The 26,667-nt window shown below is 39.6% G+C and overlaps 1 protein-coding gene across 2 annotated transcripts in view; it reads right to left on the bottom strand.

The window, feature by feature from the left end:
• The window catches only part of LOC139722877 (large ribosomal subunit protein mL38-like), a 43,404-nt gene extending 17,546 nt beyond the window's left edge, over positions 1-25,858 (bottom strand). Inside the window, exons 1-5 of one of the 2 annotated variants that reach the window (XM_071634158.1) lie at positions 25,634-25,858; positions 21,066-21,197; positions 19,128-19,336; positions 2,848-2,920; positions 266-311 (exon numbers count right to left, since the gene is read on the bottom strand). In XM_071634158.1, the coding sequence (XP_071490259.1) occupies positions 266-311; positions 2,848-2,920; positions 19,128-19,336; positions 21,066-21,197; positions 25,634-25,778 (605 nt within the window). In that variant the 5' untranslated portion in view covers positions 25,779-25,858. Of the gene's footprint in view, positions 1-265; positions 312-2,847; positions 2,921-19,127; positions 19,337-21,065; positions 21,198-25,178; positions 25,338-25,633 lie in introns of those variants that run through there. The other variant, XM_071634159.1, reaches the window with a different exon arrangement.
• Between the last annotated feature and the right edge of the window lie 809 nt (positions 25,859-26,667).

Raw genomic sequence — 26,667 nt, 5'->3', positions numbered from 1 at the left:
ACAGAATAAATGGCAGCGAATGGAGTGGTGACACTCAGATATCACAGTAATGCCGCATGTATTCTCACTCTAGGATGAGACATGTAATTAGCAAAGACACACATATGGAAATAATTTTTGTGTGATTTTCTCATTTGCTGATCAAATTGTTTGTAAATTTTATACCAGGTATCTCTGTCTCAAGAACTTGGGGGTTTGACTTTTTTTTTTTTTTTTGTTTTGGGGGGGGGGGGGGGGGGGGGGACCGGAATGCCCATATACTCACATGAACCAGTGCACATATTCAGCTTCATTATCGACAAGATGTCCATCTGTGGAAAAAAGACAAAATTCTTTCTAGTCAGTCAAAACCAAGACAGCATTCGTTGTGTCTGAATGACTGTGTTATTGTATGAGCTGAACATTTCTCCTACAGATAATTTTGCGAATTGCTACTTGTAAGATATTTTAGTGTATTTTTTATTTTGTGGTTGCAAGGGTCTAGTAATCATTACTTCATCTTTCAGGAAATAAATAAAAATGAATAACAAGCGACAATACTGGTACTGATTGTTTTTACTTGGCTATTCCTTATCTAAACATCTAAGTGTGTTTTGCATTTGAAGTAAATACACTAGTGTGTTGTTATATGCCCAAGATATCACTACGTCATGGCCCATGCAGCATGCTAAACCTACAGTAGTTACTAGTTGTGCATGATCCAGACCTGGGCATGGCTTGATTTTCTTTTTCTTTTTCTTTTTTCTTTTTCTTTTTATATGATATTTTGGCACATTTTCATTATGGCAGTCCAAAGGCTATTCTCAAAATTCATGAAATATAACCATTGTAAAATTTTCAGCTGTACAGTACAGTACATCAAATCAAGGAGGGTGCACTCTTTACCATAATTCTCTTTATCTATTGTATGAGAACATGACCAGATTAACTACAACTATCATTAGAGGTGATTAATAACCCCGCTCCAGCAGCCCAGCCTCCTATGAAAAAGAATTTGTCTAAGGATTTGTGGGGTACAAACACAATCGGCATTTTACACAAATGCACCTATAGGTCTTCATACAGACCAAATTTGACCTTAATAGCTTAATACTTCAGTTTGATACAAAAATGTGTGGTTACCATGGCAATGCTACTTTCTGATACTAACAGAATGGTGTCTTGCATATCTAAACCTATAGATCATACATACTAAATTTGATCTTATCTGCTTGAATGCTGTGGAAATAATACAATTCATAAAGTTTTAGTAAAGTTGTGGTAACCATGGCAATACTTTGGCTGGCAAACACAAAAATCATGTCTCCACTTCTAAACCTCAATGCCATAATGTCCCTTAAATTTGATTTCAACTGCTTCACAATTGTGGAAGTAGTTCACTCCACAAAATTTCCAAGAAAAAAATGTAGTTACCATGGCAATGCCTTGTTGGGTACAAACACAAACGGCGTCTTGCAAAACCACACCTTAGATCCATTATACGTACCAAATTTGAAACAAATTGCTTAAATACTGTGGAAGTAATTCGCTCCACAAGGTTTTGGTGAAATTGTGGGTATCACATCAACGCTTTCTCTGACAAACATAAGAAAAAAAAAAACGTTTTCCACATCTATACCTAAATGCCATAATGTCCACCATATTTGATTTCAGATGTTTCAATTGTAACCTAAGTAATTCACTCCACAAGTTTTTCAAGAAAATATGCAGTTACCATGGCAACACCTTATCAGGTACAAACACTATGGCCCGAATTCGAGAAGGTGGTACAAATGAAATCATGGTTTAAACCATGGAGCGCCAAGTGTCGCACGGAATATTTCGTTACGAAATTGGTCATTTCGTCTACAAAATGACCGTTTCGTTAACGAAATTATCATTTTGTGGACGAAATGTTCATTTAGTTACAAAATGTTGTCATTTCGTTACAAAATAATCATTTCATCGACAAAAAGACTGATTTCGTAACGAAATATTCCATGCAACACTTGGCGCTCCATGGTTTTTGTCCATGGTTTAAGCCATGGTTTCATTTGTACCACCTTCGTGAATTCGGGCCAAAGAGTGTCTTGCATATCTACACCTAAAGATCATTATACATACCAAATCTGAAATAAATTGCTTAAATACTGTGGAAGTAGTTCGCTCCACACAGTTTTGAGAAAATTGTGGTTACATTGGCACTGCTTCCTCCGACAAACACAAAAAACATGTCTTGCACATCTACACCTCAATGTCATCAAGCACCCTGAAAGTTCAATCTACACAGCTTCAAAACTGTAGAAGGAGTTCATGATGCAAGATTTGCAATGGACCGCCTGACCGCCCGACCACGCACTGATTTCTATATACCTGTTATACACTTTGTGTATACGGAGGTATAAAAATAGTTTGCAATGTCTCTAATTTTATTACCATGATATTTGTTATTTTCAGAATGACATTTGGCATTGTCACTTAAAAAACAATAATTTGTGATCAATAACAAAAGACAATACTGCCTATGCTCATGCTACGCTATTCATCTGCTCATGCGCAAAGTGGAATTACAAACTGGCCTATTCTCAGGTGTAGTCTATTTGATATCCAGAAACAACAGTTACACTTGACTGATTACAAAATCAGCCAATAAGGGGCGAGTAGAAAGAAACAAAGTGGATGGTTTGCTTGACATACCCAAGTTGATCATATAACTATGCTGGTGAAGAGAGTGAATTTGCTAAGACACAAATAAACAAACATTAAGCTTTTATTCTGCATTGTGAAACCAGGGAAAGCTGTGAGACCTTGGCTTTATGATCTAAGGGTCATACCTCATATTACATTACAGTCTACAGTATATCTGACCTGGATTTGTCATCAAAAGAGTCCATAGGCTACTGTCTTTGTCTTCAAATTTGACTGTTGGAGGCTCTGCTGACTGTGTGACAGAAAACAAAATACAATGTAGCAAAAATCATAATTTGATATTAGTCTTGCTCGTTTTAAAGTAGTCATCACACAAAAAATAGGTTGATATTCATAAATAGAGTAAATTATACATTTTTGGAAAGCTTAAGTCTGTAGGAATATGAATAATTAAGTTTCAGAACGTGAAAACATCTCTAGAACGACGGAGAGATGGTGTTTTGAGACCCTTTTCTGACCGCCAGAACCCGATATGATGGCAAAATTTCGGGGACCGAAAATTATGACGTCATGCAAGGAACACATCAGCCCTACGCTGATGCGCTGTTGCTACGCAGTGCCGTGGTTCAAAGCGTGAATTCCGCATGATCTGCGTAGGAGGCAAAGTCTCTTCTTCACAGAATCAGGTACAAGTTGGTTATAATTTTTGCAATTTTTTTTTTCTTATTGAATCCATCTTGCTTAGAATTACTAGTAAGTATACAGATGTCATCTTTTTAGACTTCTACTTGCACTTTTGGACTTCAGTCTCACCTCTCTAACGGCTCGTAGGCCTATATAGGCGCTCTCCTTGAACTAGAACCAGAAGCTAACTCTGCAGAACCCTAGCTACTCGTAATCACGTAGGCCTACATGATCTAGATCTAAAGCCAACGGTTAGACGTGCAAGCATGGTCAATATTTCATTTAGGTTTTACTTTGTGTCGTAATATACAAACTTAGTCAGGTACATAATCATATTATGAACTCTTTTGTGTGCATGCCACTTACGGTACTGGTAGCTATTTAGCTTGAGTGAAATCAAGCCAGCTGGTGAGCGCTGCCGGTAAAGAAATTGCTAGAAATTAGAACCGTCGGGCACCGGGCATTAGAAATTGTTGGGAGCTCTATCAATCAGCCGCACAAGCACGCTTAGAGCGCATTTACACCAGACACGGTAACGGCAACGGTCTGGTTTATTGCTATGGTGCGCCAAAGTAGGCCTAGATAATGTCTAATACTGGTAAAACTAGAATTATCACTGAAGGTGATTAAAGGGGCATAGTCCCGGTAGTGCAGAGGGCGCTGTTGATGACACTGCCGATCACCGTTAGCATTGATACGAAGATTACCGAAGTTGAGCTGTCATCAAGAGTAAAGTGCGTAGGTGTTGCTAAGTAACGTTGCCTTCGTTGTCTTCTCTGCGCATCGTGCAGTCTGTAGTAATGCCAGGGTGCGTGCATAATGTGCTTGTTATTATGACATCACAAAAGAAGTTTGCTAAAGCTGTCATCCCCCTCAGCCGAATCATGAGCCGAACTGTGATCGGACCACCAACTACAGTGGATCGGACTTCTTCGGACTCGGGGAAGTGGGCCAAAGCGTAAGCGCTAAAGAGGAGTCGATAGCGTAGGTCTCTATAGGAAACTTGCTCCGTGCGCCCACGTACGCATTTGACTAAAACACCGGGACCATGCACCTTTAATACCCCCGCCCCTAGTGTTGCTTTCTAGTATGTGATGTCATGAGGGCAATGACGTTATACCAAGTTTGTGCATACACCGAATTAGAAACAGAATAATTTTAGTTTACTGTACAATTACAGAGTTGACACTGAGTATAAAACTTACAGCAAATGGAAACAAGCTTTCCCCCAGCATCACTACACTTAAAGACCATCATACACACCAAATTTGACCTTCATAGCTTGAACGTTTTTTTTTTTATATGGGCAATTCCGCGGTTAGTAACGTTACATTTGAACAAATTTAGATATTTGTTTTTACTACTAAATTTCCATTTATTCATTTCAAGCCAAAAATATGTCAAAAACATGTTCATCATTCCCAGGTTTATGATACAGAAAAGAATGAATACAATCCAAGAAATAATAGCATTGCTATGGCAACTTAAAGGGCTGGTTAGTAACGTTACGAAAAAAGGACATGACAAAAAAATCAATGTCTTGTAACAAAAAGTGTGCAAAAATTCAAGTTACTTCAAACAAAGTGTTGCATTAATTTCAATTATTGCATCATGACAAATGTTCACACAATGTTTTTTAGCAGTTCGATGAATAATTTCTTAGCTAGACCCCCAAAAGCATGGTTAGTAACGTTACGGTTAGTAACGTTACATTTGTCCGGAGTAATTCCGCAGGTCATTTCACCCTTTTGTAATTGACAAAATGTCACATGACTTCTGGAGTATTGAAATATATTTATCTTTTACCCTTTAGCAAAACTTTGAGGAAAAAATTTCAAAGGAACCCACTGTAATTTGTATTTAAGTGAATTTCAGCATCCCCAGTCCCACATGTACATTTTAAATGATGGTTTTAGATCTCGCAAAATCAATCAATATGAAAGATAAAATCTACTGAATTTGAAAGACCTTAATGATTGGTGAACATCCATGGCATTAGTTGATACCTAGATTAAAGAGTAAGATAAAGAGGCACATTTCTTTTATCCATGTCATGTCCACCTAACTGCGGAATTGCCCATATACAAAAATGAGTGGTTACCATGCCAACACATTTTCCTTAAACTAACACATTGGTGTCTTGCAAAACTACACTTCTAGATCATGATACATACTAAATTTGACTTTAATTGCTTGAATGATGGAAAATTTATTCGATCTACAAGGTTTTGGTAAAATTGTGGTTACCATGGCAACGCTTTGTGTGACAAACACAAAAATCATGTGTTCCACATCTATACCTCAGGGCCATAATGCCTACCAAATTTGGTTTCAATTGCTTGAAAACTGTGGAAGAATTTCACTCCACAGGATTAAAAAAAAACAAACATGCAGTTACCATGGCAACGCATTGGCCGATACAAATACAAAGGACATTTTGCAAAACTACACTTAAAGAGCATCATACACACCAAATTTCGCCTTCATAGATTAAATGGTTCAATTTGATAAAAAAATGAGTGGTTACCATGGCAACACATTTTTCTTATATGGGCAAGTCCAAGATAAGGTCCCCTCAGAAGGCAAAATTTCATCTGTGCTCAATATCGACATGTTTGGTATCATTTTGAAGCTTATGAGTTGAAGTTTTGATTTTTATGGAGGAAAAAATGATATTATGTAAATTTATGCAAATTTCAAGGGCTTCATTTGCATATATGTGAAACACAGCGTTACGTATGGGACATTTATAAAAATTCATATTAATTCAAAGGAAAGCAAATGATATTTGATTAATATGTGGACATAAGAAGTTCATCACATAGTTTAACTTGGTATGAAAATCTATGGATTATGCAAATGATTATGCAAATTAGCTCGTGTCCTATCATGAAATGTCCCATACGTAACAAAATGAGGTCATTTTTTTAGGTTTGTTCTGAAATTGCTAAGGTTATTTTAATGCCCTTCTGGAAAGTTCTAATTTATTGTTTAGAGAAATTAAATACCACAGAAAAAAGAAAAAAAAGTAAAAGAAATATTTTTTATTAGGCATTGAAATAATGTTACGTATGGGACAAATGCGTTACGTATGAGACATCCTCATACATATTGCATGTGAATGCATGTAGCCAGCTGGGAAGGTCTCTCAGTACACAAATGGTCAATCATCCTGAAGAAAGCACCCCAACATTGAAGCTACTTTTTGAGTTATAGACACTTGAAACAATACATGAACTTGACTGAACAATTTTCAGAAAGGGGGAGGGGAAAATGGCAAAATACACAATGAAAAATCAGCATTAAAGGGATGGTATAGTTTTTTGTAGAAATGGGGATTCAGTTTTCAACATCTAAAGAGATGGTTGGAAACCAATTATATGAGTTACTTAAGAGCATAAAATCCTAAGACTAGAGGAATTCAAAGTTTATGTGATGGATATCCAATTTGAAATGGTTGTGATATTTATAGAAAAAAAAATAAATGATTTTTTTTTTAATTGAAAGTGATACACAAATTGCCCTTATTCAGTTTTCAGTAGTAGCCACAACAAAATGCATGGGTATACTTACTGAGGTGTGACTCGAATCAATGACCTGACTGCTAGACAGACATCATATATCTACTCGATCACTGGGGTTCCATGCAGCAGGTATTGCTTATTTATTAAACTTAATATTTCTTGTGTCAAGTTGTTTTTTATTGAAACTAAATGGCAAACTGCCCTTCATCAATGGAAGTAAACACTTTAAACTACCAGGTATTCAATTTTTCATGAGTAACTATCCTGATAAAAATAGGGCATACATACGCAGGTTGGTCATAAAAAATATAGAATATGATTGAATGTGATTATGGTGGTAAATATCTGGGGAATATTGTTCCCTTGTCAATCTGGATCAGTATTTGAGTAATTTCAACTGATTCCACCTCAATAATTATGCAAAAATTTGTTTATGGGTATTTTGCAAAATTATTTTGCAAAATACCCATAAACATGCTTCTCCACACACTAAACGAATGGGGGACAAAGGGCATGCATACCCAGGTTGGTCATAAAAATATGAAACTATGATTGAATATGATTATGATGGTGAATATTTGGGGAATATTGTTTCCTTGACAATCTGGATCAGTATTTGAGTAGTTTCAACTGATTCTACTTCAATAATTATGCAAAATACCCATAAACATGGTTCTTCACACACTAAATGAATGGGGGACAAACTGTCCCATACGTAACTGTCCCATACGTAACACGTCATGTCTGTCTTTAATTAGAACCTGTAATTAGAGCTTTTTGCCTAATGACATGAAACTTACCTGTGATAATCTTGAGTGTTGTGACTTTCATCACAGTGAGTTACAAGTTGTAGAATGATATACTTTCAGAGAGTTTTGAGGTTGAAAAAAATGTTCAAAAAAACAAAATTTTTCTGGTCCCATACGTAACGGCACATATTTTCTCTTCTAGAATATAATTGTCAAGGTCATTTTTCTCAATTTTTTACATGATTATACTTCTTCTAGATATCAATCACCATGATGAAGTTCAATATGATCAAAGGCCATTAACACTATTTTTCAGGTCATAAAAGTCTCTGAATGTCCCATACGTAACGTGCGCGTTATCTTGGACTTGCCCATATTAACACATTGGTGTCTTGCATAACTACATCTCCCGATCATCATACATACTAAATTTGATCTTAATTGCTTAAATGATGTGGAAGCTATTCAATCCACAAGGTTTTGGTAAAATTATGGTTACCATGGCAACGCTTTGTGCGATAAACACAAAAATTATGTGTTCCACATCTATGCCTCAAGGCCATAATGCCTACCAAATTTGATTTCAATTGCTTCAAAACTGTGGAAATTGTTCACTCCACAAGATTTCGAAGAAAACATGCGGTTACCATGGCAACACTTTGCCAAGTACAAAAACAAAGAGTGTCTTGCATAACTACACCTATAGATCATCATAGATACCAATTTTGAAATTGATTGCTTAAATACTATGGAAGTTATTCAATCCACAAGGTTTTGGTAAAATTATGGTTATCATGGCAAAGCATTGTCCGACAAACACAAAAAAAAATGTCTTGCACATCTATACCTCAATATCATCATTTACCCTGAGTTTCATTTAAATTGCTTCAAAACTGTAGGAGGAGTTCGCGACTAAGAATTTGCAACAGACCAACCGCCCGCCCGACCAATGACCGGTCACGGTGATTCCTATATGTGACCCTGCACCACAAAACAAACAGAAAGTCGCCAGACATGAAATTTTAGTTACGAGCATATTCTGAAAGAGCAGATTCTAAGCTTTAAAATGATACATAACTCAAATCAAATGGACTCTCCTAACCTATCTAAATATTGGAAAGATAGCACATACTCAGGAAAAGTGTGAACTGAGAAAAGAGGCTCTGAAGTACACAGTCAGACCGCAACGTGGCTGTTAATGAGCTCAAATCAAAAATTTATCGTACGCACAGGTTTTTGCGCATGTCCTTCTCGGCACCCGAGATTCTGCGAGATATTCAGAGACGAAATGCATGGTCGACGAGATTCACTTAGGGACGACATTAAGATCTACTCTCTGTGACTAATTGACATGATTTGTGAATATTTTATATAAATCATATCTTTTAATGCTTAAATCACGTAAAATGAACTTATGATACCATCATTCTTATCACTACATCCTACTGACATTTTTAAAACGATCCTAAGACAGATTATGACAAGGCTTTCTATTTATTGATCACCCGACCCGTTCCAAGATTGAATCACCTCATTACTGATATCCAACGTTCTAGAGATTCTTGTTATAATAGCACAGTAAGAACTGAATTGGTCCCTCGCTTAGAAAACTATAAAAATTGAAAGTCTCGTCGAGTAAAAATCGTGGTGTGGCAATTTGAGATACATGCATGCTCATGGGCTCCCAGGGTATCATTAGTTAGATTACTCGGTGATGTATACAGTGGATTGATATGGAATAATTATTGTAATACACAATAGAGAGCCCCAAAGAACTATGTGTGCAAAGTAAGTGATCTAGATCTTTTATTATTGATTAATAATAAGCTATTCATCAATGCAACAGTTACTGTATCTAGTTGAGTAAACAAAATCCAAGCCAAAGTTGAGCTGTAGATCAGAGTGGAGTGTTGTTCTTGTTGTTTACGTGGAGATCTCAGTTGCAGTTGCCTGAACCCGAGCGCGTATACATACATTGTGTGCGCGCACACACACACATAGGGTCCTACACTTTCATCTACACACAGAGTATTACTGTATGTACAGTACACGTTTACTGTCCTTCCGCGCCGTTCAACTCTCCACTCAGAGGGAATTAACCAATCAGAAACGCGTATTCGCGGCAAACTGAAATCTCGTCAAAAATTAATTGTACAACGCAATGATTTATTCGATCACCTGACCCGTTCTAAGAATCAGTCCACATGAAGTCATTACATTTTCATAGTATGATATTTCCTCTTTCATTTCATACCTCTTCCATTTTGGTCCACGTTTATTTCATTGTTCTGTACCCCATAAGAAAAATGAAAAATATGCAAATTTTATGTTTTATAATTTCCTTGTTCAGTATATTTTATATGTCACAACCTTTCAAGTGGTCGGATGTCATCAAAGTACAACTTTTCAGCTTTTTATGGATGTATAAATCATGTAGATTGGTAATGTCGTTTAGATTTACAGGGACTCTAAAAATGTGGTCTTCCAGCTCATTACGTATTCATGTCCGCGAGGTCCATGCATACGCGTACCATAAATGCGAAGGTTTTTCAGGGTGTTGCGGTCTGACTGTACAGTGTCTATTCAAGCGCTTAATCTTCACCAAACCGTGCTGGCTGTGCGGTGAATTGGACAAAATACAGGATGTAAACCGCTGGAGTAAAAACAATGAAGGGATTATCAGATTATACTGAAATTGAGCATGCCTTATTAACACATTCTGTCCATAATTAATGTCAATTTTCAAAGCAGTAGCATCATCCTTTCAAAAGTTATTAGAGTTGAAAGTAAAGAAAGTGTACAAGGATTTTAAGAAACGAAAAGTGGACTCTAAGGACATACCTAATCACACTATTCTATCAAAAAATGTCCGAGATAAACTGCTAAAAACCACACTTTCCTGCCCATTTTATGATCCCGAGTTTTAGTATAATGTAGAAGAAGACTTGCTCTTTCAGAAAATATGAAAAAGTCAAGATCGGCTAGGTTGACCCATTTTACCTATTTTCAGTCCTCACACAAAATCAGTGTGTGTGACTTTTTGTTTGTTTTGTGATGCACGGTCACATATACCCCTTCACACAATGTGTGGCGGGGGTATGACAAATTGAGATCTTAATCCCCTGGAATGCTACCTGCCAAGTTTGGTGAATATTCATCAAGGGGTTTTCAAGAAGAATATGAACATGTACAACTTAAGTCCCCATTTGGACTCATCCCACCCCACTGGGTTCGGGGGGGGGGGGGGGGGGGGGGGGGGGACCCTGATTCTGCTATGAACAAACTTGAAACAATAGTCATCAATATACTGATTCATTGTATTAACTTAGCTCAATCACTTCTGGTTCTAGAGAAAATCTTTCAAGCTTCCTTACTGAGGGTGGGTTGGGCCCCCTGGGGGACCCCAGGTGGGGCATGGTGCCCATTTGATGGAATTGAGATTCTATCCCCCTAGGGATGCTACCTGCCAAGCTTGGTGAAAACTCATCATGAGATTTTCAAGAAAAAGATGAAAATTTACAATTTGGCCCCAATATAGGCCCCCTGCCCCCCCCCCCCCCACACACACACACAGGTGGAGCATGGTGTCCATATGATGGGATTGAGATTCTATCCCCCTAGGGATGCTACATGCCAAGTTTGGTGAAAATTCATTATGGGATTTTCAAGAAAAAGATGAAACTTTACAATTTGGCCCCAATCTAGGCCTCCTGGGGCCCCCCAGTTGGAGCATGGTGCCCATATGATGGGATTGAAATTTTATCCCCCTAGGGATGCTACCTGCCAAGTTTGGTAAAAATTCATCATGGCATTTTCAAGAAAAAGATGAAAATGTACAATTTGGGCCCCATGAGGACCCCTCCCATCCCCCTCCCCTGGGTCCCAAAGGGGGCACCCCTGATTCCGCCATGAACAAACTTGAAACTTAAGTCATCAATGTCCCAACTCATAGTATTAACTTAGCTCTATCACTTCTGGTTCTAGAGAAGATTTTTAAAAGATTCCTTAATTTTGGGGGGTTTGGGCCCTTCTGGGGGCCCCCAGGTGGGGCATGGTGCCCATTTGAACAAATTGAGATCCTATCCCCCTAGCTGCCTGCCAAGTTTGGTGAAAATCTGTCATGGGGTTCTCAAGAGGAAGATAAAAATGTAAAAAAGTTTACTCACGACGCGCGACGCACGCCGGACGCCGGACGAAGAGCGATCGCAATAGCTCACTTGAGCCATTGGCTCACGTGAGCTAAAAAGTGAAACAAGGCAAGTGCCATAATAGTGGGGTGGCTTAGTGACAAATATACTGATAATCGTGACACGCCGGACAAAAGTGTCATTTTTTCCTCAGACATTTGTATATATATGAGGATCAAAATTAGGGGGTGCTCCAAGAAATCCGCTAACAGAAAAGATGAGAAAATGCCCTTAATTTGTACATAACAATAGTGTCTGAATTCAAAGACTATACACAGGGCATTCGCCAGGTTTCTGTACAATGCAATGCAATGTACATGGTTGCTAGTCTTAAAATTCAGACCCATAATACGACATATTGTGTGCATGTTTACAGTAATACACCATTTTTACTGGTTTTCCTATGGTAACAGGTGGTTAGTCTGTGTTGCAGACCTGAGGGAGGTGTGTTGGAATAGTCCAGTTTTCTTAAGCACCTTTTCATTAAATAATTTCCTATAATTTCTGGTAAAGGATTTTTTTAGTACTGTCTACCTCCTGTAGAGAAATGGCAAAGAGTGACATGTGACTCTGGCTCAGATACTTTAAATCTTGGGCAATGACTGAGCCAGGTGTAGGACTATGTCACAGTTCATTTTTTCTCCCAGAACTACTAGTTTACCAGTAGAAGAGCTGCATATTCCATTGAGAACTTAAGGTTTTGGGTATTGACCTACATATTTCCTAACAAATTTAACCCGTTTCCTCCAAGATTGTGTGAATTCCATAGGTTTAGCGCAGGGATTACCTGGTTCCCGTAAGCAATTTTTATAGTCCGCACCTCCCCTCTTTATATGTTTCTTATTTCTTGTGGGGGTTATTCAAATGTTTAAAAAGGTTAAAAGTCTATTTTCATAGATGAAGTTGAATTTAGACAATTTGAATATTTTTAAAAATATATTGATATTTGTAATTTCACTCATAAAGACTTAAAGCGGTTTGAATATTTTTGGTCTGATAGCTATGTATAGACATGTTATTAAAAAGTAAAAGCAATGTTTGATTGGTTCACATTATCCAAAGAGGGTGGGATGTAGTTGGCTGGTGAACAAAGTCTATGGGGAAGTTTAAAAAGTTGATAGAAATAAAACAAAATCGGCATAGAGCAGAATCTAAATCACAATATGATATGACAAAATTCCCGACCCCAAAGGCGGTTGATTCTATGATGCTTTATGTCAAAATACATTCCACCCAAAATACATGTGATTGATAGGAGGAAAAAGTATAGTACATTAAAAACAATATAGTTCAACTAACCCCATTAGTCGAGCAGCATAATGAAATGATTGTTAAGTTTTATCGCCTTGTCAATTGAAGATGATGTTACATAATGACAATTATCAAAGTCAGCTAGATCTACGAGTATATCAAGAAACCAAAAAGAAGGGGTGGGGTGGGGTGGGGAGAGAAGAATGAAGTAAGTTATTAGTATTTGTAGTTTTGGTTTTCAGTATATTCATTTTAATTTCCTTAATTTCCGTTAGGTCATCATGGATTGGAGCATTTGTGTACTAGTAATCTGCCAGGAACAAACACAAGAAAAACTTAAAGGTCCTATATTATACACTTTTGGGAGAGTGACTTGAAAAAAAAAATGTTCAGGATATCACATTTTATGCATAATATGTGTAGGTCTGGGGGCATTTCATGAAGCATTTTGTCCGACAAGTTGTCGGACAAATTTGCTCTCTGCCAATCAGATGCAAGGATTTCTGTAGTTTGTAACAGTTTGTCAGAAAAATATCTGACCAAACTGCTTCATGAAATGCCCCCCTGGGGGGCATTTCATGAAGCATTTTTGTCCGACAACTTGTCGGACAAAAATGCTCTCAGCCAATCAGATGCAAGGATTTCAGTAGCTTTTAACATTTTGTCAGACGAAATATCTGACAAAACGCTTCATGAAATGCCCCCCAGTTGTATCACAAGACATCCTACCATATACAGTTTTTGCAATCAAAGCAAACATATAAAGAGATATCAGTATTTTTCTCATTAAAGCATAAATGCGGACGGTTTAGTCTGGAAACATGTTATCATAGAAATATTGTTCACATTTTGTGTTATTAACAATACTTAACATTGATTATACAGATTCATTTTTTACAGAGGTTCTTTGTATCCGTAACTTACACTTAAGAATAATTTTCAAGCACTAATTTTGGGTTTTTGCCTTTAATTATCCACAAAAAGGAGGACTCAGTGCATAAAAGGTGTATGCTTTATTTTTGGAAAATGTTGAGGAGATCAGGAAAATAATATATATTGATGTAGATTTTGGACCTGAAGGAGCAGTTGAAGCATTTTTAAGAAACAATGCCTTGTGGCATCGTTCTTATCATCAAAAATTAATAATGGCAAACTCAAATGAAAATTGGAGGGGGGAAGAAAAGATGAACATAATGACATGAGACAGCTTGGTAAAGATTAAACGCTAAAATAGACAATGCAGCCTCTTTTCTCAGTTCATACTTATCCAGAGTGTGTGCTTTCTTTCCAGTACCGGTATTATTATTTAGATAGGTTAGGGGAATCCCTTTGAATTGTGTGATACATCATTTTAAAGCTTACAGTCTGCTCTTTCAGAATCTGTCCTTAAAGGACAAGTCCACTTTCATGCGCACGTGGATTCAGTGAATACAACAATATTAGTAGGACACATCACAGAAAGCTTGGAAAAAATCGTACAATCCGTTCAAAAGTTATGATTTTTTAAGGTATCTGCACAGTCGCGGCTGGATGAAAAGACTACCACAGTGTATGATGTCACATGCACACATTCTAAGGAAAATGAAATGAGAATTTCACAAAACCATACTTTTTGAATAAAGTTCACATAGTTTCTTTGACTTGCTACTTACGTATGTCAAGGGTAAAATTATTCCCCCTGCCTTCTGAAAGAGAAGTCGAGTATCCTTTTGTAAGCGAAAATAATTTATGTTGAATTTTCTTTATTCATTCTTTATATCGTTGTACACATGTGACATTACAAGGTATAGTAGTCTTCTCATCCAGCCTCGACTGCATGAGCAGAAACTTCAAAAATTCATAACTTTAGAACGGATTGTCCAATTTTCCTCAAACTCTCACTGATGTGTTCTACTATTGTTGCTGCATTCACTCAACCCACATGCTATAAAGGTGACAAATCTTTGTCTGGCGACTTTTTTGTTGATCAATTATACCAACCCTGATGGAAATCTCTTCAAATTCATAAGTTCTGAAGTCTCCTTTAAGTTTAACCAAAATCTATATATGTAGTTGCCATGGCAACATACCACTTAACACTAATGAAAAGTATTTCAAACCTCTATACATCCCGTTGATCAGTTGTACCTATTCAAATGGAATCTCTTCCAAACTGGAAAATAGCCTCCTGTAACTAACTTCAATCAAAAACCCTCGTTTTGGGTTGCCATGGCAACGCACAAATCAACAATTATATTTGACCCCTGGTTTATACTCTTGGTACCTTCTATATAACGTTCATATCAAATTTTGTGAAAATTGAATCTTCCTACCTGGAGAAATAAACAAAAACATGATTTTTAGAAAAAGTTCATTGACCTTTGACCTTTGACCTTTGGAAAATTCACCCCAAATTCAATCAAAATATTTTACTTGTTCTCAATATTCTTCCTGCCAAGTTTTATCCAGATTGGATATTCCTGACCTGAGAAATAGCCAAAAAACCTATTTCACAAATAAAGGTCATTGACCTTTGACCTCTGACCTCCTTCCCAGCATCAATTTTCTTGGAGCACCCTATTTTTTGAGAAGGTACATCATGAAGTACCTTTGGTGAAAAAATCATGCTTTTGTCCGCCGTGTCACGATAATTTCACTAAGCCACCCCACTATAATGTGTCTCGCCCATTTGCGGGATATAACAGATAACAAGAGACCCGCGGGTCTAGCGCTCACCTGAGTATCGCAAGCTCACCTTTCACGCAGTCACTAATCTAAATCATTCACAGCTCTACCAAAATTTGACCAAAATTTGAAAATGTACAATAAGGGCCCAAGTTTTTTAAGATTCCTTAATTTGGGGAGATTGGGGCCCTGGGGCCCTCTGGGTGGGGCATCGTGCCCATTTTCATAAATTGAGATCCTGAGCCCCTAGGGATGCTACCTGCCAAGTCTGACGAAAATACATCATGAGGTTTTCAGGAAGAAGATGAAAATGTACAATTCAGGCCCCCATTTGGACCTTCCCAACCAACCCACCCCCCCCCCCCCCCCTGCCCCCAAGAGGGGCACCCCTGGATCTCCTATGAACAAACTTGAAACTACAGTCATTAATGTACTCACTCATAGTATTATCTTAGCTCTATAACTTCTGATTCTAGAGAAGATTTTTAAAGATTCCTTCATTTTGAAGGTTTGGGCCCCCCTTGGGGCCCCCTGGGTGGGGCATGGTGCCCATTTGAACAAATTGAGATCCTAACCCCCTAGGGATGCTACCTGCCAAGTTTGGTGAAAATGGGTCATGGGGTTCTCAAGAAGAAGATAAAAATTTACAATTTAGGCCCTATTAGGACCCCACCTCACCCCCTCCCCTGGGTCCCAAGGGAGGCACCCCTGATTCTGCCATGAACAAACTTGAAACTGCAGTCATCAATGTACAAACTCATAGTATTAACTTAGCTCTATCACTTCTGGTTCTAGAGAAGAAAATTTTGACAGATTCCTTAATTTTGGGGCGTTTGGGCCCCCTGGGGGCCCCCTGGGTGGGGCATGGTGCCCATTTTAACAAATTGAGTTCCTAACCCCCTAGGGATGCTACCTGCCAAGTTTGGTGAAAATGGGTCATGGGATTCTCAAGAAGAAGATGAAAATGTACAATTTAGGCCCCTTTAGAACCCCTCCCCACCGCCCTCCCCTGGGTCCCAAGGGGGCACCCCTGATTCTGCCATGAACAAACTTGAAACTACAATCATCAATGTACTAACCCATAGTACTAACTTAGCTCTATCACTTCTGGTTCTAGAGAAGAAGATTTTGACAAATTCCTTAATTTTGGGGGGTTTGGGCCCCCCTGGGGGCCCCCTGGGGGCCCCCTGGGTGGGGCATGGTGCCCATTTTAACAAATTGAGTTCCTAACCTCCTAGGGATGCTACCTGCCAAGTTTGATGAAAATCAGTCTTGGGGTTTTCAAGAAGAAGATGAAAATGTAAAAAGTTTACGCACGACGGACGACGGACAACGCACGACGCACGACGGACGCCGGACGAAGGGCGATCGCAATAGCTCACTTGAGCCTTTGGCTCAGGTGAGCTAAAAACTAGAAATGTCGCTACGGCGACTGGTGTATGCCTCCGCCATAATGCATGGTTCTCCTAATAGGTCTATAGTACAATGTCTGGACAATGTGTGATGACAGTTTCACACAATTGGCAAAATATTAAAATGACAGGTTTGCCACAAATGTGCTGAATGTTCACTTTCCTAGAACTAGGTTCAATTGGATGAATGATTAAAACGTCAGAGTACAGGTATTTGGGGGAACTGATGATTTTTACTTGACTTTTGACCCTTTTATATGTTTATGCATTAAGTAATTTTCAAGGTATTGAGAAAAAGTATAATTTCAGTATCAAATGGTAAAATAGTATTATCTAAACCTGGCCTTTGACCTTTGACCTCACAGTTCCAAAGAGAATCACTGTTAGGTAGAACATGCATAAATATGTAAGTTTCATGATAATACCTTGAGTTACTTTTGAGATATGGAGGAAGAAGTGCAATTTAGTACTTTCACTTGACCTTTGACCTTTTGGCAAGAAACTTCCCACAGAATATATATTGAGTTATACATGCATACATCAAGTTAAAAAATATCCTTCAGGCACTGCATAAATATAAGGAAAGTAGTGATATTTTGAGGAGTTGACCTTGACCTTTGACCCCTGACCTTTGACCCATGACCCCCAACTTCCCTAGATAATCACTGCCCATCGGTACATGCATATATACTAAGTTCCATGAAGATACCTTGAACCATTTGCGAGATATGGAGAAAAACATGAAATTTCCACTTTTTCACAAAATAACCTGTGACCTTTGACCTTTGACCCAGTGACCCTAAAATCCAAACAAAGTATCATCCCCCCAGGATATACCCTCATACCAAGTTTGATGCAAAACCACCTCACGGTTCTTGAGATATCGACAAAAACAAAACGGGACGGACGTACGGACAGACGGACGTACGGACGATCCGAAAACATAATGCCTCCGGCCACTTCGTTGGCGGCGGCATAAAAAGATAACAGATAAAAAGGGATATAAAAGAGTAAAAATTTATGGCAAAAAAGAAACGTGCCATAAAAATATTGTATTTTTAATTGGTATATGTTGTATTCTTTATTTGTTATATATTTGTTTTTGTTTACCATTTTCTTCTTTGTTGAAATGTTTGAATATGTATGTATGTAAATATATATCTCTTCATTTTTGAAGCGCCATGAGCACTGAAAAGTGGACCTGTGTGCTATACAAGTAGCCACTATTATTATTATTATTATCAAAAACTTAACATTGAGCCCTTAAAGTTTGTTGACCCCTGCGTGTGACCTTGTGGTGACCATCCACTCCCCAAGGGACATCTACCATCCAAGTTTGGTAACAAATGGACCTATGGATCAAAAGTTATGACCCATAATAGAAACGCGCCATAAAAACTTAACATTGGGCTCTAAAAGTTCGTTGACCCATGCTTGTGACCATTGACCTTGTGGTGACCATCCACTCCCCAAGGGACATCTACCATCCAAGTTTGGTCACAAATGGAGTTATGGATCAAAAGTTACGACCCGTATAATAGAAACGCGCCATAAAAACTTAACATTGGGCCCTAAAGTTCATTGACCCCTGCCTGTGGGCTTTGACCTTGAAGTGACCTTCATATCTGGTAAAATGTGAAACTGTGTATGACCCCTCTTCCCTCGAAGTTTGATTGCAATTGAAGCTCAGAGTAAAGAGTTATTGAAGTTTTTGTAGCGTTACGGACAGACGACGGACGGACGGACGGACAACGGACGGACAGACGCCGCAGGCGATCCCTTAGTCTCCCCTCACCTCCGGTGGGCTCGACAAAAACTGGGTACCTACAGGTCTGATAGGGACAGGTCAGACCAGTAGAGAAAATGGGTGAGTGTGCAGCCCTGCTGTGGATATTATTTATCAAAATGAATGGTGGCAATTCATTACTGCTCACATCCACAATGTGAAGAAACTCATTTGATGATGCTGTTATTTTCTCAGACATTATCCCCATGAAATAATACACCTCAAATACAATGTGTACATACCTCTGAAGGAGTGATGACATTTCCCCGGTACACAGATGAAAATTCCGACGGACCAAGCTGATAGGCAATCTTTACGGGGACAAAGGGCACAAAGTCTGCCCCATCAAACATATCTTTGAAGATGTTGTAGTGATGGGCGACAGCCCTGATGTGGTAAGGGCCACTTGTCTTCTCCCAAACCTCTGTCACCTTGTCTAGGGGTATCCTCACTAATAATAATAAAAAATTATTGTACTGAAGGTTTCCACACAAAAATACTACCGTGTACATGTACTTCCATGTTCATCCATCAAAATCTAGTTCGTGAGGATGGCGTTATCTGCATGAGTTATTTTTATTAAATATTTTCTATTTTTTATAATCAAGGTCCTAACATAAATAACAGTGCAAAATTTGACAAACAATTGAAAATAGTCAAATTAACAAAATCATGATCTAATAACAACTACAGGCATAATGATGTACTGTAAAACATGATATATTCGCGGCATGAAATTTTCGCGAATTGTAGCTGACAGCCTTTTTCGTGGCATGAAATTTTCGCGAAGTGCCACAGGAGTTCAATGCATAGTGTAAACAAGAACTTTCGCGTGCATTTTAATTTCGTGAATCTTGGCGCTCGCGAAATTCGCGAAATTAAAGTGCATGCGAAAATTCCTCGTTTTACAGTATGTGATATTGGATTATCAATCAAGATTTAGATGTCACTGTCACAAATACATGCTACCTATGCATGTGGTGCAGGATCAGTGCAGTACACTGCTAATGGAGATATTTCAAAGGTACACAAGCACATTTCAGAGATGTTGGGTTATTGTCTTTATTCAGTGTCCATTACCTCAAATAGATCTTTGAAAAAGTTCTGTTAAATGAGAGAACTTTGCCCCAAATCGTTTCAAACAAGCAGTATATACTAGCATTTATGCCAAAATGAAAATTTTGTTGTGAATGTAAGTCACACTGGGATGACATCTATACATGTACAATATATATGAAGGTCATATAATCAATGCTCAATGAAAATTTGTTTTGCAACTGAATGGCTTTAAATTGTATCAGAAAAGATAGAAGCAGCCCTTAAATTCTATTGAACACTGTGTTTTTAACCATTTTTAGCCTTAGTGGTGAATGTACGTTACATGGACTGTATGTTACATGGACATGGACTTTGCTTTTTTCAGCATCAGCCACAAATAGACTTCATCAGCCACTGCATTCCGACTTGCGTGGCAATTTTACTATTTAAAATCTGTCTTTCTTTGGTTTACTATTTCTAAACTGGTTCTTTAACATTTATTTTCAGTTCTCATTTGGACTACAGCAATGTATATGGTTGGGTAGAAAAATTGGGCTCAGACCACATCTTCAACAAAATTACCATTTTTTTGGCATGACTCGTGTGACAGGCAACAACTGTTTTTTGACATATATTACTTCAATCAGATCGGTTTTCATATAAATCTGTATATCAGATGTTATACCTGTTAATGTCCACTATGTGGAATATAAATGAATTTCAATTTCAATTTGAATATATAGGCCACAAGCTAGACGATAAGTAAAATGGGCCCACGAGCTAAATACTAGTGGGCTTTACATGCCTAGTGTTGGTTAGGGTTAGGGTGGATAGTATACCTCGTGAGCCTACAGGGTATTTCATTCATGTCCAACTCGTGGGCCTTGTGGTCTGTTTGATTCGTGAGTCTAGCTCTTGGGGCGCACCCAAATTTACATGGGCATTCACTTTATTTTTATAATGAAGGAAATGATTACTATGGTGTGGTTTAAAAAACACCTTTAATCGGACCAACAGAGGTGCAATACAATCATAATACTTCACACCCCAAACAGGCTATCATACAATACACATTCATCACACTTGCAGTAACTGCTCAAGTATTGAGTAAAACCCTTTACAAAATGTCACTCAATGCTTACAAGTCCTGTGGCGAGCCTGAGCCTCTAAATCCTCTTTCTTTCTCTGTTCCTGAATAACAGCAGCTCTCTCTCTGAGTACTCTCCGTCTGCGTATGCTAGGGGGTGGGAAGCCAATGTCCACTCCAACTGATGCTAAAAGGCAAAGAAAAAGAAAATGGAACAGAAAAAGACAAAACAACAAAATATATCATTTCTTGGTCAGATACATAATAGCTTTAATAGATCACAAAAGAGAACAGTTGGCATTAAAATCAAATAAATTTAGCCAGAGCAACACTGGAATTTTTTGTGTGTGGCAGAAATTTTATTTTACTACTAAATAAATTACTGTTATATGAAACCATGAAGTCACCACTAGTTCATGCGCCTGGCACTATGGCCCGAATTCACGAAGGTGCGTGGGAATCCACCTCCCTGGTACAAATGAAACCATGGTTTAAACCATGGACAAAAACCATGGAGCGCCAAGTGTCGCACCGAATATTTCGTTACGAAATTGGTCATTTTGTCGACAAAACGACCGTTTAGTGAACGAAATTATCATTTCGTGGACGAAATGTTCATTTTAGTTACAAAATAATCATATCATCGACGAAATGACTGATTTCGTAGCGAAATATTCCGTGCAACACTTGGCGCTCCATGGTTTTTGTCCATGGTTTAAACCATGGTTTCATTTGTACCACCTTCGTGAATTCGGGCCTATTTGTCCCTCTCGCATTTTATCATTTCATTTTATGACTTGTTTACATCAAGTGAAAAGTAAAAAATATGTCCTTCAGCCAAAGTGAAAAATCTGTGTGTGGGCAGGAAGAACTTTAGGTACAAATGTGTTTGAATTCAGTAACGGTACTACAGACTAATGTACGTTCTAGACACACACACTCACATGTAGAGTGTGTTCCATTCCATGGCCGGCGCCACGTTTTCAAAAGTGGGGGCCCACTTCTGGGTTTCATCAGCTAACAAGCAAAAAAGAAAAAGGGATTCAGCGCAACTTGTGGTGCCAGTTCAGGGTTTCATAAGCTAACAAGCAAAAAACAAAACAAAAAACAAAACAAAACAAAACAAAAGCCTTCAGCCCAACTTATGATGCCACTTCAAGGTTTCTTCAGCTGACAAGCAAAAAAAAAAAAAAAAGGTTTTCAGCACAAAAACAAAGGCCTTACTGCACTTACACTTCAAGGTTTCATTCTATCTCTAGTGCCACTTCCGGGGTAAAAAAAAAGTGAGGGGGGGGGGGGGGGGGGGGGGGGGGGACAAAGTGGTGACACCCTATGTATGGTGCAAAAAAACAAACTTAGATACAATTTTTTTTTTTTCTGTATGATAGTTGGTCACTCACATTCAATAATGTATCCATGACATTACATGAAATAATTCTCTTTTCATAAGAAAATTATAACGCTCCAATATAAATTCCATCTTGTCGCGCCACAGGACAGAATTTACATAATGGTACGTGCGACGGGATGGAATTTTTATACCATGAGTGTTGGTGTTGCATAGCAATATGCATTAGGCACTAGGGCTTCTTCAAGTAAATGTTCGACAGTAAGGTTGAAATCATTGCATCGCTAAACAGTCGTTCAGGTTTGAGTTTGCGTATGCATTTAATATTTCATGGTTTTGTTGGAGGGAAAATGTGAGGAAAAAATGTGGCTTTTAAATCATTTGCTTGCCAGATTCGGGCAAACATTTTTCCCTCTTATTCCAAAACGCTTCCCGACTTTGATTTTCACTTGCCGCGGGAAAGCGCTCACTGTACTTGCGGTACGTGTATCCGGTGCTGGTTGCGTGCAAAAATGCGTGCAAAAATGCGTGCAGTTTCCATAGCCAAGTGACGGACCATGACGCACCCTTCGGTCCAGAATAATGCGTGTTATTTTCCATAGCCAAGTGACGTACCATGACGCACACCTCGGTCAAAATTTGACTGACAATGATGGGATTTTGACGAACACCTGGGTCAAAAATTTGACGGACACACCTGGGAAAATGACGCACACCCGGGTCACAAATTTGACGGACCAAACGCGGAAATGACGCACCCATGTCCGGGGGTAGTGGGGTGAGTCATTACATTGACAAGTGCATAATCCTTAAATTAAGCTACTGTAAAACATGATATATTCGCGGCACGAAATTTTCGCGAATTGGAGCCGACGGCCTTTTTCGTGGCAAGAAATTTTCGCGAATTGCCTCTTGCGTTCAATGCATATAGTGTAGATAAGAAATTTCGCGTGCATTTTAATTTTGCGAATCTTGGCGCTCGCGAAATTCGCGAAATTAAAATGCATGCGAACATTTCTCGTTTTACAGTATGCTCCCGATGCAGGAGAAAATTGGGTGCCATGCGTGAGATCACGAGACGGACCGTGGAGACTGCGTCTGGCTTCACTGAATCCCCTCCTATCAGAGGAGAGCCGTAAAAGTAAAAAAATGATAGAAGACTCCTCCGCACAGATGGATTTTTCTGTCTGCCTAGCCATGCTCACAAGGAGGGATCCCTTGGCCCTTTTAGGCCTTATGACCAGGAGCTCTCCCCCTCCCCCCCCCCCTTCAGAAGGTTTCCTGGACTGATACTAGAATTGAAAGCTAACGTTAGATGTTGAATGTAGGTAGACACTGTGAATGCCAAGTTAAAAAAAAAACAACAACAAAGACTAAAGAGTCAAAGTCACAGATAGGGATTCTCTGTAGGCCTAATCCGTTAGAATAGTACAGTACAGTAGGCCTACGTCTACATTTTACTGTAAAACTGAAAAGTGTAACACTAACACTAACACTTAACAGGTGCAGGTGTAACGTGTTCAACGCCTACTAACGCCGGCGCGGGGCAGTGTAACCAGTAAAAACACTCTACTAACACTACAGCCCGGTACGTGTCGGGGTCGCTTCTGCGGTTAGCAGGGATGCTAAGTTCATAAATTTTTTAAGAGTGAGATTTTCATGACTCGGCATCTCGGCGAGCGAATGTGCGCGCGAGCGAGGGTATGAGAGGGGTTTTTCCCCCCGTAGCCTCCCACGGTAACGTTAGGGCACTTTTTCAATTTTTAGCTTTCAATGGTGCGATCAGGTGCATACTTAAGTGACTATATTATTTACTTATTTTGAAAGACAAAAGGAAAATATACTTTCAATGGCAACTATCACTTTTCTTTTGAGCTATGCTCATATATTATAGGCCCAAGTTGCCGATTTCGCGCGGTGCGTGAAAAAAATGGGTGCCATGCGTGAGATGGCCCCTAAATGCTTGAGTCTCACGCATTCTGCGTGAGACTAGGTAGCTCTGGGTTAGACGCCTACGAGGCACCGACAGAAAGATCCATCTGTCCGGAGGACTCATTTGCCACGATTAACGCTGTCCATACGGAGGGGATCAGTGAAGCCAGACGCAGTCTCCGCGGAACATTCCCCGACGGACAGATACAGACCGATCTTTCGGTCAAGACGCCTACTTGACCGAAAGATCGGTCTGTATCTGTCGGGGAATGTTCCGCGGAGACTACGTCTGGCTTCACGGATCCCCTCCGTATACGGAGGACAGCGTCAATGGCAAAATATTAAAGAGTCCTCCGGACAGACGGATCTTTCTGTCTAGACGCCTACCTACTCTAGTAACGTTAATAATGGACCAAACCTAGCTAAATGGGAAAGACTTCCATATGTACCCCCCACTAGTATTAAACACCGACATTGCACATTGTTGTATGAGCTAACCCTAACTCTAACCCTAACCTAGCCCCGGAGACCGCGCCGCCAGGCGCGGTCCTGGCGGCTTCCCCGCAGTTTCGCTTATGTTATAGTTCAAGTATTCTGTGCGCTTGTGCAAGTGATTGTGAATTCTGTGAACATCGGTGAGCTGCTTATAAGACATCATTTTGTGCATCACAAGCAATGAAATGCATCAAACAGTCGCCGATGATAGTCATTTAGGTTTCATCGACCCATGTAAGTATTCCTAGTAGTTTCTGTTGAAAAATTAAGGAAATATAGCGCCGCAGGCGGCTGCGCCGTGCTCCCATAAAAGATCTTCATGTTGAACAAACGGGTGCCTTTGCGGCGCTATATTTCCTTAATTTTTCAACAGAAACTACTAGGAATACTTACATGGGTCGATGAAACCTAAATGACTATCATCGGCGACTGTTTGATGCATTTCATTGCTTGTGATGCACAAAATGATGTCTTATAAGCAGCTCACCGATGTTCACAGAATTCACAATCACTTGCACAAGCGCACAGAATACTTGAACTAACATAAGCGAAACTGCGGGGAAGCCGCCAGGACCGCGCCTGGCGGCGCGGTCTCCGGGGCTAACCCTAACCCTAACCGTCCCTAGTCCTAAACTGAGTAAACTCATGAACTGTAATCCTAATCCCAAAGCCACCTAAACTTATTCATGTTACTTATACATGTACATGACACATAGCGGGGGGTACATATGGAAGTCTTGCCGCTAAATGCTTTACTTGAAGCTTTGTCACATCAAGTTTTACCATCCGATCTTTCTTAATTCTTAGGTGTCTATTTAGGACCTAATTTCAATTTTACCACTGCTTACCGTTTCCTGAGTGCCCGCCTGAGCGGCATGTTGTTACACCGGAAAGTACCGACGTTGAACTGAATCTGTCTGGAACGTTCGGAAGAAATAATCGCCGATAACATACCCTACAAGGTGTTGTTACGAGTTTCCTAATATGAGCCATTATCTAGATAGAGAAAGACGAGTAAAATGAAAATTAGTGCCCCAGCACACAGCGCGACCGAACCGTTTCATGTGCTATCAGTCGAGCCAGCGAGCAGTTCTCCATGGGCCATGATCTAACCGCACCATCACCAGCGAGCGACTCCAACACGCACAGCGCGGTCCTCATCATGCGCATTACGCACGTCACCTGAGACGCGCTGTCTTGACACTTGATAAACAACAGCAGCGGCTTCAGGGAGCGCGTCTCAGGTGATGGGCGTCTTTGCCTTAGACGCGCTGTCTTTGAAGATGTTGTTGTTCATCAAGCGTCTTTGATTGTGAGATCATGTTGTTGCCAAATTTTTATCTCCACAAAATAATCCTTATTACTTTAAAATCCCGGGGCCGTATTGACCGATTCTGTGACGCGCTATGTGTATTTTTGGCATGGGCGCAGCCTTAGTGGGTGTATCATCCGACCCCCCCCCCTCCGCACTCCCCCACCCCTCTCCCTACATTAGCACGCGCGCAGAATGAAAAACTGCTTTAGCCAATGGGCGTCTCGTACTGAGTGCGCGAATGCTTGCTAGTGCGCGAACCTTTGTTACAAGTGCGTGATAAACATGTTGCCCGGGGGTGGGGGAGAGCAGGGGGGGGGGGGGGGGGGGGGGTCGGCTGATACACCCACTATGGCTGCGCCCTGTGCCGTAAAATGTCTGCTGCCCTCAACGAACCCGAATCGGTCAATATGGGTACCAGGCCTCACGCTCCTTTTCCGGGCTCCCATATAAACCTGTGTTAAATGCAGCATATTCCATGAATCATGAAAAATCAATCGAATCATGGAATTTTTTTAAATTGAAGCAGATGAAGGGAAATTTTCTCTGCTTTCAAGCAAACAACAAATT

This window comes from Diadema antillarum, unplaced genomic scaffold (assembly GCF_040938485.1).
Source record: "Diadema antillarum isolate AM-2024a unplaced genomic scaffold, OU_Dant_1.0 scf00000175, whole genome shotgun sequence".
Taxonomy (NCBI): Eukaryota; Metazoa; Echinodermata; class Echinoidea; order Diadematoida; family Diadematidae; genus Diadema; species Diadema antillarum.
Note: the sequence above shows the minus strand (reverse complement) of the source record. Positions and strands in the feature narration are given on the sequence as shown.